The 20,963-nt window shown below is 41.9% G+C and overlaps 1 protein-coding gene across 10 annotated transcripts in view; it reads right to left on the bottom strand.

Annotated features, from left to right (window-relative positions):
* The window catches only part of OSBPL5 (oxysterol binding protein like 5), a 173,664-nt gene that overhangs the window by 88,715 nt on the left and 63,986 nt on the right, over nucleotides 1-20,963 (bottom strand). The window contains exon 1 of one of the 10 annotated variants that reach the window (XM_039728265.1): nucleotides 9,875-9,978. The exons of 8 other annotated variants lie outside the window; for them this stretch is intronic. In XM_039728265.1, the coding sequence (XP_039584199.1) occupies nucleotides 9,875-9,892 (18 nt within the window). In that variant the 5' untranslated portion in view covers nucleotides 9,893-9,978. Of the gene's footprint in view, nucleotides 1-9,869; nucleotides 9,979-20,963 lie in introns of those variants that run through there. One more of the 10 variants, XM_039728274.1, reaches the window with a different exon arrangement.

The raw sequence follows: 20,963 nt of genomic DNA, 5'->3' as shown, positions 1-20,963 counted from the left end.
TCCACCTTGTGTACAACATGGATTCAGTGTCTTTAGGTAAGCAAGGAATAGAATTCCTGTGTCCTCTCCTTTGCACAATTTAAATGACACACACAAGCAGGTTGAACAATGTCAGACTGTTGTGTTTATGGTGAACATACCAAATCAGTTTCAAACATCTGAGATGGGCACTAGGCATGGTAACAACCCATCCTGGAGTTGATACTTCTGCTGTCCTCACATCAAACAACAGCCTGCCCTAAGCAGCCACTTACCCATTCCCAACACAGTTCCCTAAAATCTCTGAGAGAAGAACAAGGCCACAAAAGCTTTTGGAGGACACTGAGGTGTGGAACACCATCACTTTGCAGGAAAGCAATATTTTTGCACATATTGTCCTAAATATATCTATTATGAACCAATTACTGTGCAATACAAAAGTAAGGATTTGAATTAACTCCTGCAACACTCCCCAGATTTCTCACCAGCATTATAGTACTGATGTTTCCAGAAACTGCATGGAGTAGAAAAATGAAACCAAACATTTTGCTTTTAACTTTCTAATACAAGGGAAAAAAATCTCCCTCACTTCTGCTTCTCTCAGATGTCCATTCTGAGCACTTCATAGTTTGCTCCAGAACAGTTTAAAGTGTAAGGACACTTGGGATGGGTCAGCTCTCTACCAGTCACCACTGATGCTGATGAATATTCCCAGTCACCACTGATGAATATTCCTTTGATCATGAATCACCTTGTCACAAAAATCTGGTGGTCTTGTGGATATAACATGGGACTGGAAGATAAAAATAAAACCCCAAACCATCTGCATATCTGTTTTCCAGTCCACGTTTAACTGTACAAACATGCAGGGTGTGGACTTTCACTCTTCCTGTTGGACAATGCATGAACACATTGGGTTTCTGATCTCACCCAGGAAAGAGAAAAACCCTTAAACTGGAAAAAGAGTGCAAACTATTTGTAGGTGGAACAGAGAGACTCAGGATGCACCTTATACCTGAAGGAATAGCATTACAACTGATGGAAAACAAGCAGGAGCCCAAATCCTGCCCTATTTTCTTCTCTGACTCTTTGCTCTGCAAATCCCTGACATTCAGCTCCAGCAGCAGAGGAGATGGGGAGTAAAAAAGACTATTGTTCTGGCCTGCAGAGAGATCACAATATCAACAAAAATGACACCCAGGCTTTCCAAGCAGACATCTGCTAAAGGACCTTGGAAAGATAAGCAGTACTAATAAACAGAAACTGATAGTAACAGCTATACAAAATATAGATAATAAGTTATACACCAGAACACAGGAGTCTATTTTGGATAATAAGTAACAGCAAATCCAACCCCACAGTAACTACAGCAGCTTTTTGCTTGCCACAAGTCATGTCCCACCTACAGCAGATTCCAGGGAATGTACATCCAGTAGACAGATATTCCAGCAGCGCTCTCCTCTTTCAGGAGGATCTTTGTTGCTGGTATTTACATTGCTCAACTTCTCATAAGAAATTGTGTCTCCTAAATCAGGAAATTAGTCTCTGTTTTCAGTTGAAGGGGAGAGGCTCCTGCCAAGAGTGACTCAAAGCAGCAGCCTCTCTCAGCAGGAGCCTGGTATTCCTATGCTCTTAGGGTAGACAGTGAAGCCAGAGAGCTCCAAGCAGCAAGACCAAATAGCCACTGAAGCTCCTTTCCATTCCACTCATATACATCCTTTTTCAAGAAGTAAGCAGTCACAATTTTGGTCGCTAAACAACTATTCAAACTACCCTTGTAACTTTTTTCTACCACTGAAGCACCTTATAGGGATGCACCTGGGGCAAGGCTGCATTACTCTCCTCCCCAAGTCTGGCTACAGCTGCATGTGGAAGGCTCAAGTGCAAATGATAATACTGGAAGGAAAGGGGAGAATTCCAAGTTCAAGGTTTTCAAAATTTGCAATTCATTACCTGGAGCAGAATTTGGAGCAACACTGTAACATTTATGCAATGGCACTGCACTGAGTCTTGATACATTCTTGCAGCATAATTAACTGCAGCTATGGTGTATTTTTGATAAGAGGCTGCAAAAGATAGCAAATTACCACTTAAGGCCACATTCAGCAGAGAAGAGAGAGACACATACCAAAATTAAGTGAAATGGTTAACTCATGAATGTGTTATCCTCCCACCCCAGGCTGAAAGAGATCTCAAACACTCCTGTACTGTATTTCTTCCCCATGCCTCTACCTGAATTAAGTGTGAGTGCATTCAGGTCATGCACTAGCAGGTACTTCTCCACTATGCTCTCAATAACTTCCAGTGAGGAAAACTCCACAGCTTTTCCTCTGCAGCCTCTTCCAACAATCCATCATCTTTACAGTACATGGGTTTTCCTAATGCTTGATCTGACTAATTTATTTACACCAAGAATGAGAGTACCATAGGCACTGGTAGACATGCTTATTATCATCACTGCAGTGGCTTGTAATTAAACTTACTCAACACTTCCCAGTAGAGGACTTATACTCAATTGAATTTAGACTATTTGTGTTGAAATTCAGCATCTCAGTCTATTGCCTCAGGGCTGGTTTGAGAACGTTTCAACCAGAGATAATCAGTGATTTCTATGAATGAATGGAGATACAATGTAAATTGCATGCTAGCCAGAGACCTTCCCTTGGAAAAACTCGGTATTGAAACCCTCCCCTGAGACCCACACCCACTAACCACACACCCTTGGAACTTGCAAATACATCCTAGCACCACTTCTATGTAAAAGTACTGAAATTTGGCCAAGCTGTGTTTTCATTCCAGCCTTTCATACCACCACTGCTGCTGCAGCCATTTTACATGTGAAGGAAGGTAAAATCCATGGCAGCTGAATGCAGCTCCCATGGCAGCAGATCCTCACAAGACACAGCAGCTCAGAAACACACACAGGTTGGAGCAGGGATGTATGGTCCAACACTGAGCCCTTCCAGCTGCCAGCCACAGCCCTGGTCGTGCAACATTGAGAACTGACAATGGAGTGAGACACAGGGGAAGATGCAACCAGAGCAAAGTCTCCAAGCCTAGCACCTGATACTTTTCACTCTGAGCAAACCCCCAGTATTTCAGTGGAACACAGCTGGTTCCTGGTGCCTGACTCACAATCTGCTCTTCCCCCTCTCCTGTGATGCCTCCAGGTCAAGGACAAAGTACAGTGGCAAGGCAAGGCAGTGAAAAAGCCCATGTCCCTGCTTTGAGTATGGAAATCTACCTGCAAATAAATGGGGGACCGAGTCCAGAGTGCTGTGTCTTCATGGGTATAAAGGTTTTTAAATTAACAGATCATCAACATAAAGGCAGAGCACTCCAATCTGAAATTATAAACTCAGTCTCACAGATGCCTGATATACCCATCTTAAACTCTAATTTCCATCTCAATGTATAGAATGGACTCTCACTGGCACAGTGCCTGTAGGGTCATTCCACAAGCAGCAGTAAGCTTTTCACGGCTGGAACATGGGTAGGGCAAGAATCACATCAGCATTTTTCAAAGGGACCACTTAGGAAGAACTTCTCAATTTGCAGTCACCCATTGAAAGGGAAACAAACAAAATCTTAAATGGGCTAGCAGCAGCCTTGGGGACAGATAAAAAGATTTAGGAAAAAAATCCACTTTCAATCTCTTGTGGTGTAATTAACCATAATAAAACAACATACAAGTAAAGAGATAGAGATAAGGAAGGGCAGAACCCCTACAGAAACCCAGTATCTGGAGATACCGTCATCTGTCTTGCCTATATGAAATGATATATGACAGTTTGCGCCTTAGGGGGGTTCTAGCAAGGATGCAGCATTTCAAGAGAGCATAAAGTGATGATTTGATTAAATTTGCATTAATCTCCAAATATTTTCTTCATTCCAGGTTTTACACTGGTGAGTAATTTCATTTTTATGACCATACCTCTTAGTTCCATCTACACATATCTCTGAATCTAACACATTATTTATATATACAGGTCTCTGCATGTATTAAACTCTCCTGTTTCACTTCATTGTTGCCATAGTATTAAATAACAGCAAAATATCTTATTCAGATTGTGCCCAAGACAAAGGAGGGACTCCCCTCAGTCTGTCTTTCAAATCAAATCTGCCCCAAGTTAAAAAAATAAAAAACCTCTAGTGCTTTCCTGCCTAACAGGCCTCTTTACACCGGTGAAATTATTCAGTTGTGCATATGTTTGTAAAAGAGGGGCCTATGTAAGCTTCCCACATGCATCTGATTGCACAGTATGAGCCAATGAGTGCGTCCATCTAACAGCTCTCACATACACACAACAGCACATCCAGGGGCATTTGAGTGTGTGAGGCCTGAAATAAGCACAGCTGTGTTTGGACTTTGGCATTTTCCTGGAGAAACTGGCTGCTCATGGCTTGCACAGGTGAACTCTTCACTGGGAAAAAAAACTGGCTGGGTGTCTGGGCCCAAAGAGTGTTGGTGAATGGATTGAAATCCACTCGGCAAGCCAGTCCAAAGTGATGCTCTGCAGGGCTCAGTACTGGGGCCAGTCCTGTTTAACACCTTTACTTTACTGATGATCTGGAAGAAGATCAAGGGCTCCTTCAATCAGGCAAGTGGAGGAGATTCAACAAGGCTCAATGCTGGGTGCTGTCCTTGGGTCACAACAGCCCCAGACAGGGCCACAGGCTGGGCCAGAGGGGCTGGGACCCTGCTGGGCAGAAAACGACCTGGGGGTGCTGCTGACAGCAGCTGAACATGAGCCAGCAGTGCCCAGGGGGCCAGGGAGGCCAAGGGCATCCTGGCCTGGATCAGCCATAGTGTGGCCAGCAGGACCGGGACAGGGATTGTCCCCCTGTACTGGTGAGGCCACACCTCGAGTGCTGTGTCCAGTTCTGGGTCCCCCACTGCAAGAAAGACATTGAGGGGCTGGAGCATGTTCAGAGAACGGCACAGAGATGAGGAGGGGTCTGGGGTACAAGTCCTGTGAGGAGCAGCTGGCAGAGCTGGAGTTGTTTGACCTGGAGAAAAGGAGGCTCAGGGGGGTCCTTATCACTCTCCACAAGTACCTGAAAGGAGGCTGTAGCCAGGTGGGGGTTGGTCTCCTCTCTCAAGTAACAAGGGACAGAACTGCCTCAAGTTGTACCAGGGGAGGCTTAGATTGGATATTAGGAAAAAAAATATTCTCCAAAAGGGTTGTTAAGCTCTGGAACAGGCTGTCCAGGGTAGTGGTTGAATCACCACCCCTGGAGGTATTTAAAAACCATGCAGATGTCACACTTTGGGACATGGCTGAGTGGTAAACTTGGCAGTCCTGGGTTAATGGTTGCATTTGATGTTTTTAAAAGTATTTTCCAACCTAAATCTGCTATGTGCATGTACCTGTTCATACCATGCAGGATTTAAACCTCTGCGATCTGCAACAGTCTTGTCAATGTGCAGAGAGCAAGAACATACTGCACTCCTGGGGATGCAGCTCTCTTAGAAGTCACACCACTTGAACAGCTTTCTACCAAACAGTTGCAGGAACTCGTCCTTGCTAAAGGCCATGTAAGCTTTTACAGACAGGTGTTCTGTATTACTCTCTTACTTACTTAATTATTCCAAACATAAGCGGGGCAAAGCATCATTTGGTCACTTCAAAAATTCCCAAACGGTCAACCATTTTACTTATTTCATAATGTTTTCTTCAATACCAAAATTATTTGTGCAAGCAAGCATGTGAAAAGCTGGAAGAGAAGCTTTTTGGTTCTAATCACTGCAATGTCACTTTAATGGTGGGGAACAACTCTTATTGAAATCTGTCATATCTTTCTAAAGAAATGGACTTAATCATGTAGAAGTTCTTATGTTTTTCAACTCTTTTAGTATATGCTCCCTATTATAGCACTGGCATTTTGAGAACAGCCAGATATTCAAGCTCTCAGTTTCACAAACAAGCATCTTGTCAGCTTGGAACTATACAGAGAGGAAGCTGCAAAACCAAAACCACACTCTGTACTACACTATTTTAAGACTCAAAAATCAGAACCAACATTTCTTCATGAGAGGAATTTCTCTGTGTTCAGAAGACACCAGGACTGACCACATAAACACCTCTTACAGTGAAGCACAGAGCTATTTTCTACAATTTTAACATATTTAGGCAAACATGAATTGTACCTTTCATGTAGATAATGAAAGCTGGTCTTTAATAAGTGAGACAAAAAATATACAAAAATTATGCAAAGTAGCAATTTTTTTGTAAACAGCTGTTAGGTAGGTATTTATGCAAAAATAATCCAAGCCAGGAGGCATCCCTCAGATGCGTCAGCAGCTCTGAACGTACAGCAAAGGGAGAGCCCTTGGCTGAAAAGGCTGGCATTTCAGAAAACAAGCTCATTCCCTTAGCCTTGCCTCCCATAGAATGAGTAAGCTAAACAAACAGTATCTGTGTGCTGTCAGTGTGAAAAATCACTGCTGGTTTATGCTCCATGGCTCACCCACAACGGTAACATGAAATCAAAAGCCTAAACTTTTCCAATGTACTGCCTCAGACAGAAGTTCCTGGCAGTGATGGAAGACATTGAGAAAAAAGAGCAGCTGAAACAAAAGTTAATCTACATTATATTAGGCTTTTTGGGGTTTTTTTTCCCCTCCTAGTGACTGCTGAGTAGCAGAAATAGCCCTAAAACTCAAATGGTGATATATATCTGAGGGTTGTAACTTACACACAACAATGCCAGTTTGGGCCAAGCAAAACTTCCTCGGACTCCTCTGGATTTCAAACCACTTTTCTCAGGAAGCAGCACAAAGAACAAGCAAGCAAGAAGCTCAGTGCAGAACACAAGGTGGCTGATCACATGAACCAAGTTCATAAATAGGTAGCACACAGGCAAGATATACATGACCCCGTGTCTTGTACCTTTTGGTACCTTGAGTCAGGCCTAAGAAGGCTGCTACCAAGCAGAGGAAACTATTAGATTTCCTTTGTGTTTCAAATGACCAAAACAATTCTGCTGGGACTGGTGCAAACAATGTCATTTGCTATCAAAAACCCATCACCAAGTGACCTGGAGCCTAAGAGTGGTTTTGCTGTCACACAGCTGGAAAAATTAGTCTGTGAGCTAACAAATGAGAAATGTGAACACCAGACATCCACAGCAGTATGTGGTACATATTACATTCTAAAATATTCACAGGATGTTCAAAACTCCCAATATACTTCAAATGTAAGTTCCAGTCCAGGATTTCCACATTTCCATCACAGACACTGTCATGAGGACAGTCTTTGGCCATGGAGCTCTCCAGGTCACTAACTGATTTTATGAACCAGTTATCTTCAGCAGTTTGACACGGCTCCTCAGATATATCTGGCTGCAAGATGTGATTGTTCCCTCCCTACTGTCACCCCCAAGTCTCCAGATTGTATTTTCTGCTTTATGTCCTTTTAACCTTCTGCTGCCTATGTTATATTAAGTTCAGACTATGACATGAAACTCCCTGTGGCAAGAGCTCTCACTACGTCTCTCAGGGACAGACTGCAATTTCTCTGCAGGACAGTCACCAGTAAAAGTTATGACACCAATTACTGGGCAGTAATACCCACACAGCATTAAAAACCTCTTAAGTCTTAAAAGTGCCTGCTACAGCAAATGACTTGCTTTATATATTTTCCCATTAGCAACACATGAAATGATTAAACAGACCCCTTTTGGTGCCCTGCTTGCTTTGTGGCTGCAAGCGTTTTCTTTCCAGTGGATGATGTGGCTTTTTGATTTGGTTTGGATGAAGTGCCAAAGGAAAGCATCATTCATTCAGCATAACAGAATATTTGTTTCACATATCTCATGCCAAATGGAAAGCAGCCTCATTTTGGTCCTGCATCAGGACCAACTTTCCACTTGCCAATAGCCGTGAACTGACAATACTCTGGGATTGCTTTTCTCTACATGTTCATCTGCAAGAAAAAAGTCTAAAACTAGTAAGAGCACTCACCAGCAATTTCATAGCTTCTGCTGTCAAGGCATACAATGAAAATACAGACAAACCTGGTGATCTTCCCAGAAGTAGTAAAATTACATTTGACAATTTTCAACAGCCTGAAATGGTTTGCATCTAATAAGCAACTGTGCATCCCCTAGCTCCAAGTGCTACCAGCTCTAACCTGTCTTCCTGTTCCTTCGAACATGCAACTCTTTCAAAAACATTCAAATATGAACTCTCCTAATTGACATATACTGCATCCCTTCCCTTTTTCCATACATAAACACATAGATACATGTGCACATATGTATCTGGCTACACACACACCTAAAAGGAAGAAGAGATGAAGACAGGTACCAGCACTTACTCAAGTTCAGGAGGGTGTATTGTCCCACAGCAGCTGTTTGTTTCCAAGGTAGCTATGAGTACGTGCCTTCAGGACTTGTGACCCTCAGCTTTAGTGAGCCAGATCTCCATCTTAGATCATTTGGCGTGGCTCACAATGCTTGGCTCCTACAGAACTGCCCTTCCATCAACACCAGCTGAGCAGTTTTAAGCACCTTACAGAAGCTTACAGAGATAAATGTCAAATGTTCTTCAACTGCGGTTCGGTCTGTGTCTTATGTCTCCCACTCAATTTCTCATTCCACAGGAATTAAACTGAATTCAAGTATCCATGGAGCTGAGCTATCTACAGACATTCCAAGAGGTGGCTTACATTCCAGATGAGCAGAACTGGCAAAGAAAAGCCTGATTTGCTGAGTACTTGCACTTATTTTATGACAGGTTTTGTCCATTAAAACCAGGAACAGTGAGCAAAGTAAATGTATTTGAATAGCTGCTTTCGCAACAGCCCCATCAATTGAACTGATGGAAATTATTTATGTCCTCATCCTGCAAAGACTGATGGATAGTGTCAATGCAGGACACCTGCTCCTCAAAAGGAGCACAAATATACATGTGCACTGCTCAACAAACGCAAAGATGCTCAAAGTAGCAGGACTCTCAAATTTGCAACAAAATGCCAAGCACATCATCTTCACCCATTCGTCAGAAGCCAAAGCAATGCTGCAAGAGACAGCTGCCTATTAGGCTGCAACCAGAAATACCTTCTGCTAAAGCTCAAAATGTACTGTTTATATTTATCTTTGGCTGAAATTCATCTTCTCTCCCATAGCTCACGCTGTATTTCAATGTACACAGAAGATGTTTGTCTCAGCTAAGATCACATCCACATAAATTTTGAGACAAGCTATTTATATAAAAAGAAGGCCTTTTAGTATTCTCCTGGTTACAACTATTTGGAAAGATCAAAAAGACTCTGGTAGTCAAATTAAAACTAATATTTCCTAAAAGTGGCTCAATATCAGAGAGCTGCACATCTTTGGAGGTCTCCTCCTCTTTGTGAATGTGATTAAAGATTTAATATCTCTGCTTCTGCCAGTTGTAGTTCATCTCATGCAGACCACTGGGACTGTTTAAACATATTTGTGTTTGTTTTTTTCATTAATGTGTTATTTATAAAACTGTACTTAGCATTGCATCAGCATTTCAATGCTAAGAACTCGTTTTCTGGACTCTGGAATGTGCTTTTACCTGGTGCAAATAACATCTTTCCCTGCCTAAAACTTAGCAAAGAAATTTCCAGTAACAAAAATACAGTTTGTGTCCTGCTTGCTTTTGCTCAGAAGAGAAAATAATTTTTTTGCTTCCAATTTGCTCAGTTCATTTTCACATATTTATTTTTGTTACCACAATAAGGACGTGTTTTGACAGGAGAATGTTGTCTTCTGTTTTCCTTGTGTACCACAGTAGGGACCATACTCAACAAGCTATTTACATTCCTTATTTACCATTGGTTTCATTAGAACAGGTTTGTGTTTTATCGGCTTTCCCATTTATTCTAAGAATTAAGAACCAAAATAGTCTCTTGTACCTGACCTGAACTATCTGCTCCATTACTCCTTCTTAATTCACAGCCAGAAAATTCTTCTCCCAGCTCTTAATTGTTCTCCTCTCCTATTCCCAGTTAGCAGATTTAACTCTGAACTCAGTGTGGTTGTCTCTGTGAAGAGAAGGAGAGATCGATCCACATTAACCATGTTTTACAAGCACATTTGGAGATTCTTCTCCTGGGATCTGCCAGTGTAAGACAAAGAGTTAATTTGAAACACATTATCTCATTATTCATGGCAGAGGAATGGGAGCTACTGGCAAGATGCCAAATCATTACCTATTTTGTGTCTGGATTGACAAACAGGCAGCTGTTTTAAACCTTAAACTGGTCTTTCCACTGCTTTTAGGTTAGTTTTTTAAAAAAATAGTTATTCTGAGAGTGATACTTGGCTAGTATGTGAAAGGGGCTTCCAGCGAGCAAAATAATACAAACAACACATAAAAATGTGACTGGGAGATTATCAGCATAATAGAGGGGTAGCATAGGTGTCACACAAAAGCCATGTCTTGACACGGAGAATGCTGCTGATAGAAGTAATAAGGGAATAATTTAGCTACAATTACTGTCCTTGAGGTCATGATTTGTGCTGCTGTCATGGTCTGCACAGGCCACAGAGAGTCCTGTTCATCTGCCAACACTGCCCTGAAAAGACAGCAGTGAGATAATTTGTCCTGATTTAAAAGGAGAGATGATGTCTGGTTTATTACATTACAAATTCTTAGCATGGAGCCCTGAACCACTCTTCACCATCAGACCCTACAGGCAGCAAATGATAAACAGCAAATTATAGATGTTGCTACTGACCTCCCCCTCAAAGAGACACTGTCTGGGTAAGACCCACAGAAGGGAGAAAGCTAACCAAGCCAAGGAAGGGAGCCCCACAACCTGAGGTACAGGACACGAGGGAATTCTGCAGAAGAGCTGCTCTGTGTCAGGAAACTCCACATCTCTGCACAGCAAGCCCAGGCTTGACAATTCCATATTGAGATCCTTGGCCACAACTCTGCTTTCTGAAGTAACAAGAACTGCGGGATCAAGCTAAGCATCCTGTTCCAGATGAGCAAAATTGTTCAGAGCTCTGTGCTAAAAACATACCTCCTGTTTCCTCTACAAGTTCTTCCTCAAGAGAAGTTTTTCTTACCTTGAAGCACCACCAGCATGCTGAGGACAAAGGACACGTGTGTCAGTAGTGCTTTTGAAACTGATGCCACAGTACCACAGCACTCAGCAAGAGCAACCTGCCCAGAACATGTAGCTGGTTGGCCAACATAGTTTTCTGTGCTCCTGCTGGAGAAGTCACAAGACAAGAGGGGGAGCATTCCAGAAGCTTAGAAACTAAGCTGTGTCAGACACTAAGGCATTTTCCTTGTTCAGAATAACTATAAGGATGTCCTTCATCATGACTCCCCGTGATTGCCAAGACTCCTGCATGTTCACAGAACTGCTGCATACTCAGCAGTCAAACCATGAAACTCATGAGGCAAACTTGAAAAAAATGACCTAATGAAAGCCAACAAAACACCACCCCATGAGATTTTCAAATATGATTTTTCTGTTCTTTTATTTCCTTCCTGGTTCTCAAATAGGAGATGGAAGATATGCAGTGCTTCAGCAGTTTCAGGTCACATTTCTGGGCAATCCCCTGGTTCCCAGAACTGGGGCCTAAAAGAAAATATCATCTACCCCAGGTCTAATATGACAGAGAAAGGAAAGCAAAAACTCAGCGAGACAACTACCAACCAAGAGCATGAGGTTGGCTCTGGATCTGTTTAAATCAGCTGGAATTGTACTGAGGATTGCAAGAGAAGCTTCCAGGTCCTGTGCTCCCAAAAACCCAAGGGAGGGAAAGCAAATACCACTTTGGCTTTTCTCCAGTACTTGTCAAAACAGAAAAAAACATCTTAAGAAAATCCATCAGCTTTACAGTGGTATATCTGAGAATGTCACACTAACAGAGGAACTGTGCCCCCGTAGCCCTGACTGTGCCCTGGATTTGAAGAATTTCCTTGGAGCAGCTAAGGAAGTATTTTTAGGCTGAAATACTGGATTTTTTACTGCAGCTACCAATGCGTGTTACCTTCTGCTGTTTCTGTTATGGGTCCATTACCCCCACGAAAATACAGGGCAGGGAGTAGCAACTTTTACAACCGCAGCAGCAAGATTTTTCAGAGCTCATCCATCAATGCCCAGAATATACAGCTCAGTAAAATACTCAGGAAGATGACTGGACTGTGTAAGAGAAGACACCAATCACTATTTTAAACACCCCAGGGGAGTTCAAAGGGTCAAAGGTGTTTCGCTCTCGCATACATCCTCATTTAATAGTATTTTCAAGGGCTCATTTCAGAACCACCTACACTGCAATCCCAAACTATATGCAGAATGATTTGCAGCAATGACTGAACTTACATGAAAGAGAAGCTGGGGTGGATTTTTTACCTCTAAATACTAAATGCCAAAACAGCTAGGATGGTCTGAAAGGCTGGTGAGTAAATGCTTGTGGTTCAGACAGAAGATTTAGCAGCATACTTAAGAAAATTGGCTTCATGCACTCTTTATATGGGAATATACTCACCTTCATCCCTTCTTTCTGAATGAGAATGGCTCCTGAGAATGGCTCAGAAGCACCTGCCAGTCACTGATCTGAATTACCTTCCACCCAACTGACTGCAGAGATTGTTAGAGTGCACCTGATGCACCCTCCCCAGCTTCAAGCCATCCATGGAGCCCCTATCCAAAGCATCTCAAGGTGGGAAAGCAAGCCCAGGACATAGGCTTTGGCACTGGATGCAGGCATCATCACCCAAAGCAAAGCTTCAACAGTCAGCTGCTCCCCAGAGGGGAAATGTTTGCTTATCCCTGGGAGGGAGGACAGCTCTGACCTCTTGTGTCATCATTGACAGGCACAGTGTGCTGATCCAGGAAGTTTAACCTCCCCAAAATAAATAGACAGCTTTGTAGGACCTGTTCTAATGGGCACCGGTTCAGAAAAGTTCAACAGAGGTGCAACTGGGCCTCCCATCATGTGAGTGTGGTATGAACCTACACCCCAAGTATTGATGTTATTTGGCATCTCTCCACAACAGATGGCATGGATGGATGTACAATAGACAGTTTTATTTCTTTGCCGATGAGCAACAGCTCTGCTACACAGCCACAGGTGCAATGCACCCATGTCTCCTTCTTTAGATATGGGTAAGACAGATCCCACCTGAGCTTACAGACATACAGAAGTGCTTAGGGGTTTCAATAATTAGTTCTAAATAAACCAAAAATTTTAAATAGAAACAGACCTCACATTACTCAGAATACATCTAACAGCTTTCCTAGTATTTAAGAGCCAGTTATACTCCTCAGTTTGACATAAAAAAGAAGGGGTAATTTTTGTTGGAAAAGTGATGAAAAACACCTAGCAACTTGGATGTCCCAGTGAAGAGAATGCAAGGGATTTCACTTTCAAAGAGCTCAGCAGGCACACTTGGCAAGCCAGGATCTTCTCCAGCACTTTCAAGTGGCATATCAAAGACATAACTTGAAATTAGGACTGACATTTGAAAAACTTTGACCACTCCACCACATCTGTGAAATCTTTTCAGTTCATGCCCTGAAATCAATTTACTCTTTGGATTTCCTAAGAGAATATACTCAGTGAAAGAAAGTGATATATCTGGAGGTGGATTACAAGGCAGTATTCCTGATATAGCTGTAATCAAACTGAAACCAAGAAGAGGGAACATTGAAGGCTTGGGACTGAGACTAATGATCATGACTGCATTTAAACCTGATGAAATCGGGAAAATAAATCTTGAGACCAGTAGTTCAAAACAAAATGTCCTCAGCTGAAAATAAAGATGTCATTGTCAGAAATGTCTAAAGATGGTTTTGTTTCATTTTACAGAAGCATGCAGTATCCAAAAATGTCTCTGAATTAAAAACTAAAATAATTAAGGATATCTGTTAATACTATATATTCAATAAACATTTTTGAATATTCAATATATGATGAATATTCTTATATTAAGAATGTAAAAATAACAAGCATCTTCCTTGGAAGCATTCACTGCAGTGTTTTAGAATTACATGGACTCAATTTATATTGCCTTTCTAGGACAGCAGTTCAGTGATGCCAATCCAGCCCACAGAGACTAAACTGTACACCAGGGGTTTGTAGAGCATGGCTGCTTGCTTGAATCAGGATGTAGAACTGACAGCAGCCATAGCCTTCGGCATGTGAAGAGTTCTGGGATATCATTATTGCTGCACACATAGTTTGGGGCTCTTGTATTCAGTGTATTCTGTCATGACTTATAGAACACTGCATCAGCCAGGAAACTTGGAGAATTTAAATTAGCTTTGATTTTCTTTCTGTTTATATGCTCAAGTCAGAACACCTACCTTTCTTCCTAGTACCTCCTGCCAAATTTTAAAAACACAAGCATGTAACAAAAAAAAAAAGCACTTTAGTAACCTTTGCTGCACTAATCAACATCAAAGCTAATAACTCTCAGTTAATACCACACTTATGTTGCTGTTGGCCTGATTACTATAATGTGATGATGTTTAAAAGCAAAGGGGATTTCAGGAAAGTTATCAGGAACTGCCTGTTCACATAATTTTCCCCAGGTGATAAGAAAGAATCGTGCAAGGATCTGGCACAGCTCAATCGCACAATATGGAAAAATAAAAGGAAGTTCTGTCAGTGGCTTCAGCAGCTGTGAGACCAAGGAGCAGGTGAACTCAAATAATGTGGAAAGGCAGACTGGGCAGTAAAGATGACACTGTACCTAAACCCCAAATGTGACAGTCAGATATCCATATCCAACTCCACAGCTGCACACCTGAACAAAACCGGCCTGGCTTTCCAGGGTCTGAGCAGCCACGGGTTTCACCAGCTCCAGCAGCAACTGCAACAGTCCTCACTTCTGAAAGCCAGCAGCTTTCACACATTTGTCTAAAGGACATCTCAGCTCAGGCACTGTGCATCCTGAATTTCATTTTTCCTACTGAAAAATTCAGAGACTGGAGTTATATAATAATAAATACATTTATAAAATAATAAGGTGTCTCTATTGTACTATTTACTTCGTTTTGAAAACTTGCCTTTTCATTTTCCATTTAAAGGGTTTCAGTGTATTTTCCCATGTGAAACATGAACACGAGTCACATCAGCTTTTATTTACGTAAATACAGGCTTCTAGCTCTCATAATAACAAAAACATGAGAAGTGAACATTTATCAAAAAGCCCAACAACAAACCAGGAGAACTGATTGACAAAGCAGCTCAGGTGCTGAGAAAGCCTCGAGCATGTTTTTCTGACTAGTGGTGGCAATTCAATAGGTATTCTGCTGGAACCTGTAAAAAATACCAACCAAAATGTTGCATCTAGAAATAAGAACAGAGGCAAAAAAATTGCCCTGTGTGCTGAAATGCCATTTACCTGCCTGTTAACTGCCCAGTTTGGGTACCATTTCAGAGACTCCACGTTACAACAGTTGAGATGAAAAGATATTTTGTTCCTTACAGCATGCATTAGTTTCAGATACTTTTAGAAATTGAGAGAACTAGGTTAGCATTTGCATTTCTGCATACCTCCAAGGGATGAAAACAAGCTGATTAATGGTAACAGCACAGAGAAATCGATGTGAAAAGCCATAAACTGTCCTCACAGTGCCAATGTGAGCTCTGCACACAGTTGAAGCACATCATGACCAAAAGATAGATGGTATTATCAGATGGAACTGGGTAAACACAGGAAAGAAATAAGTCATACCTAGAGCAGCTGAATCGAATGAGGAAACACAATTTTGCTTTCCATGTGACCACTCAGATTTAGAGCAATGAAGAGACTTCTATGAACATTTTAAGTTCTACATAAAGTATTTTTGTCTTGCTAGAAGAAAACTAGCAAGGGGTGTAATTCTTGTTTACAGCACAAACTGCTTTCCACTGATCTATGTAGAGACAGAAATGTAATTTTCCAAATATGAAGATCCTTTTGCCTTGCCAGAACAACAAAAAACATTACAAGTGTGAGATGTTTGTCTGAGTGTTTTTTCTCCTTTTAAAGAGAACTGATGTTAAAATAAAATGTGTAAATAGGGGGAAGACACATAGCTAGTCTCCTGATATTCTTCATAGCAGGAATTAATCTGAAAGCTGTTTCAAGTAACTAACAAAACCCATATCCATTAAAACCTACACAGATCTCATTGCAAGTGAAACACAGATATTGGGGAGGTTCTCATAGCAGAGCCTTTTCAGAGTCTATCTGAAATTACAATAATCATGGGAGGACTTCTGGTACAAATAGGAAAAAGACCGATAACAAAACAGGATTAGATGGTGTTCATTTCCAAATTTAAGGACACAGAGTTGAGATAGCTTGGTCACTGAAAAATAAAAAACATGCAGACTTCAGAAAATATTTTGCAAGGATATGGGGAGCCACAGGTCTCTATGATTAATGCTTGTTTCTGGCAACTTTGTGAAGCTTTTAATAAAGGTCAACAGATACCCAGATAAATACAAGCTCATTGCAGAGTCAGTACAGCTGCTGTAAGGGGAGCCCTGCCTTTCCAGCCTCTTGGAGTTCACACAAAATGTCAACAGCCAGGTGAATAAAAGGGATTTATCTCACATAATCTGGATTTCAAGAAGAGTTGTGATAAAGATCTTAAGTTCTTGAAAGCTAAAAGCTTCAGGATAAGAAGGGATGTTTCTGAATGGAAAAAGAATCATTTAAAAGTTACGAAACATAGGATAGAACTAAGAACTCAGGTACCAGTGAAAGGTTATCAGTGAAGTTAATTAGGAACCCACACTGGAGTAGGGAAGACAGCATTATATATCCACAGCTAATTCACACATTGAATTCTACATGAAGCCCTGGCCCTCTCACCTCAGACAAGATAAATTAGAGCTGGAATATGCCCATGGAAAGGCAGCAAGAATGATTAAAAATCAGTCTAAGCAATGACTGAATAGTCTGGGCCCATTAGTCTGGAAAACACTTGACTTAGGGGGAAAAGGTCTGTAAAAGGATGACTGAGGATGACTGGCATCAGTGTGGATAGTGACCGATTGCTTGGTGTCTTCTCCAAAGCAGGACCTTGAATCTACTAAATGAGGTAACAGCACTTCTGGTCTTCACTCAGGCAGGGTCACCCTGTGAAAAGACTCTGAGTTCAAGGAGCTTACATAGGCTCAGGAGGAGACTGAATCAGAAAACTGAGTTTTCTTTTAAGCAGAACACAGGATACAAAAACTGGTCCCTGAGTTTCAGTCAAAGGATTTCAATTTCATCATCCTGCAGCTGGGCAGGTGAAGCTCTTCAGGGGTTACTGCAATATACAGACATGCCAATAATGTCTCCTGCAGCAAAGTAAAAACAGCCCTACACTGAAGCTTCTGCATTCATTTTTACCTTAAATTTAAATATCTTCCTTGCACCTATGAATCCAGAATCAGCATGTACACAGAATCCAATCAGAAATCTTTCTACAACACTGCATTAGGGAACCACCTGATGTTCATCCTGCAGTCACTACCTGTAAGATGAGCAAACAGCTCAACAGAACAGCAGATGTTACAGAATTATTGCTCATCTCCTGGTTTATCACATTTCCACTATGATGAAATCACAGCTTTCCTCGTCCAGTGTAATTTCAAAGCTGAAGTCGGCGCTTGCCATAAATGCTGGTCACATTTCTCCAGCTTCATTACAGGCTCCTTGCTGGGCTGGAAGCAGAAACCTCATTAAACATGACTTGTAGGTCTAATAGTTAACTTGCAGACCAATGAGAGAAGTCTACATTAGCTCTGTCCAGAAGGTGGCTGCACTTAATTGCTTCTTTCAAAGACCCGTTCCTTTGTGAAGAATGGTGGAGAATTGCTGATCATTATTACCAATTTGCTGGGACACTTAAAACATCAATCTCCTTACACAGAAAGCATTTGCTGAAATTATCACCATTTACACTGCCTGATGAGCTTTTGCTCCTCTTTGCAATTTGGAAGTAGGCCACCCCATTAATAGATTCTCAGACAGGTTTAAGCAGGAAGGCATTAGTATGTCCCTGCTAGTAATAACAGTGTCATGGCAGAAGTACCAGTGAGCCTGCTGAAAGGCAATCACAGAAGTACCTATAATCTTCGTGCAAAATTAAATTGCAGCCATGGAAATTAAAATTAGCACTGGTTTGTTGGTTAACGAATGGCTGAGGTCTTACAGAGTAGTTCTAATTTTAATGAACTGAGAATAGAAATGCCAGTCAAGTAGATATTTAACCCTAAAATAGAAAAATTATGGTTCTCTGGTTGCTGCTGAATGAGGCTGGGGATGGAGCTAATGGCATAAAGATGACCTATTTTGGTCCAGATCTATGCAATCTTATGCCAGGTACCTCTGCAAAGAACTACTCTTAAGGGATGCTTGGAGACCAGCAACATCCCCCTCCCTACCCTTCACACCTCCCTAAAACCCTGAGGTTTAGGGGAAGAGCTCTGGTCCGCTGTTTCTTTACCTGACCTACTCCAAATCCCCTCACCACGGCAGTTGCTGATAACAACAAACCAGCCACACTCGCAGCTCCTCCTCACAGCGGCATCCTCAACAGCAATCATTGCAGCACAGAGCCACTGGTGTCAAACAAAAGGGAGAGATTCTTCATGAAGGGCAGTTCAGGAGTCACTTCTGCCATTTATCATTGCACTGAAACGCCTCAGAGTCCTAAAGGTAATCTTAGCTCCTTCCCATGTCCCAGTTACTGACGTTAAGGCTGTAAGCAGGAACATCAAGATTCAAAAAAAAAGGAATGAAGACACAGGACATAATGGTTTGGGTGGCTATTCTCCCAAATCCTGACTAAGCACTCTTTGGCACCCTGAAATGATTAGTTCCCATGGCAGCAGCTCATTTTAGAGCAGTTTAATTCCACCCAAGACTAACATGCAATGTTGGAAATTATTCAAGTACCTACTACCAACTTCCTCCCACAGATCCACAGCACATGAGGCAAGATTCAAAGCTTATTTCACCATTTTTTTTAGCTAAACTTTTGCATTCAAAAAGCAACACAAAACCCCATCACAAGACCTGTACCAGGTCAAAATGAAGACAATTCCATTAAAATGAAGACTCTTTTGGAAAAGGAAAGGTGCAGCATGCAGTTGGCAGCGGTGGCACAGGGCGCTGCTCACCTGGCACAGCTCTTGCGCAACGCAGCAGATTCTGAGGGCTCAAAACCTTTTAATGAGAGAGTGAAGGAGGCTTGAGTAATCAATAAAGCAACCAATGATAACACAACACCTTTGATCTGCTTTTGCTTACTCAAATACCAGCTCCTTAAAAATCTAGGAATAAAGAAATACAGTAAGCAGACACACCTACAAGTAGACTCCTGCAGTTATACATTTACTACTGCTCTACTACTGAACAACACAGGGCAAATTAAGTAACTTCTACATTGCAGGCACTTTTCAAAATGTGCTCCTAGCCAGCTGTAGAGAGCTGTGAATTCCCTTACAGTTTAGATGTTAAACCTGAAGACATAAAGGACTTCAAATACTAAGCAGTTAACTGCCAGCCAATTTTAAAACAATTAACACACACGCAAGACAATATTTGTCTTGCAGCTAGTTATATGCCACATTGTTTCTCACCAGATTGTTTGTTTCCAACCCCCTCTTACCCAAACAAGCCAGAAATAGCTCTCTGGTTCCTAAAATGTCCCAGCTCCAACCATTCAGTTACTCAAAGCAGTCTAAGAGCTAAGACAGCTCTGCCAGCTACAGTCCTTACAAAGGTATACATTAATCCAGCTTGCATCAGGGAAATTATCTCTGCTCCACCCTTTTTTGCCATCTTCTGCTCAGGAAATATGTCTCCCTGCCAGGCAGCACCAGCATGTCACTAGAAATACGAAGAAGAGACAAAATGAATCAGGAAACCAGCAAGTTCAGCAAGGAAACAGGCTTGGGTGGGATGAAGTGACACAGGCTTGAGAAGTAAAATTAAGTCTAGTCCCACATCAAGCCTGGCTGGAGGCTTCTGTTCCCAACTTTTCCCTGGGACTGCTGTCACCTAGGGCCATCACCATGGCAAGTAATGAAGGCATAAAAGAAGAAAAGTCAAGTGCCCAGCACAGCCGGGTCCAAGGATGCTGTGCAGTCTCATGCAGAGCCAACAATCCAATTAGCTATTCTGAACAGTCACACTAAAAAATGACTTCTGTAGACCCTCTGTTCTGTTTGAAGGCAGAGAGACCTAACTTTGGATCTGCATGCTAAGCCTGGCACATCTCTGAAATAGTTTCACCAGCAGCAGCAGCAATAGAAAGCCAAGCATAGGAGCCAGCAAAAAAACCAGAAGTGCAAGCTGTACAGTTCCAAGGTGGAAGAGACATCTTGCTGGCAGGAGAAATACACTGTTGTTCCAAAAAAAGGGGGGAAAAAAGGGAAAAAATACATCCCAAAGCAAGATAACAAACAAAACAAACCCGACCTTGCAAGCTTTAGGCACCCTCCTATTGAAACTGATTATGCAAAGGGTGGTTTTCTTCCAAGGACACCACCAGACGTAGGTGGACAAATCCCACTGGTACAGGCAGGGTTCCTGAGAAGGCATTTAAGATCAAGAAGATAACATTTAAACCCTCCATTCCCACAGGAGGGGAAATTCCCATACTTTGTGCTTGCTGGGACACATTCAGTTTTCCCTCTGCTGTATTCTGAAAGTGTCTCAAACTCACTGCTAGCAGTTTTCCTCACACACTGAATGTGCTCAGTACATTTGGGCTTCACCAGTTTCTCCACAACCTCCTTGAACTGAGAGGGCACTAAAGGGTAGAAGAAAATATTAATCTGCTGTCAAAGCTTCTCAAAGTGCATTCCTGCAGACAGTTCGCTGTGCTCACAATGTCAGCTCACCTTTAACATTTTGTCCACAGTAACTCCACGGTCCTTCCCAGTAGGACTCCACAAAAACCAGCCTGGCTAATGCTACCATCCAGTTCAGCCTATGACAAATAATCAGATTTACCCAAAAATGATACCCATTTAATTTCTTTAAGGTT

Source organism: Passer montanus, unplaced genomic scaffold, assembly GCF_014805655.1.
Source record: "Passer montanus isolate IOZ18808 unplaced genomic scaffold, ASM1480565v1 scaffold65, whole genome shotgun sequence".
Classification (NCBI taxonomy): domain Eukaryota; kingdom Metazoa; phylum Chordata; class Aves; order Passeriformes; family Passeridae; genus Passer; species Passer montanus.
This window is presented reverse-complemented; position numbering and strand designations above follow the sequence as displayed.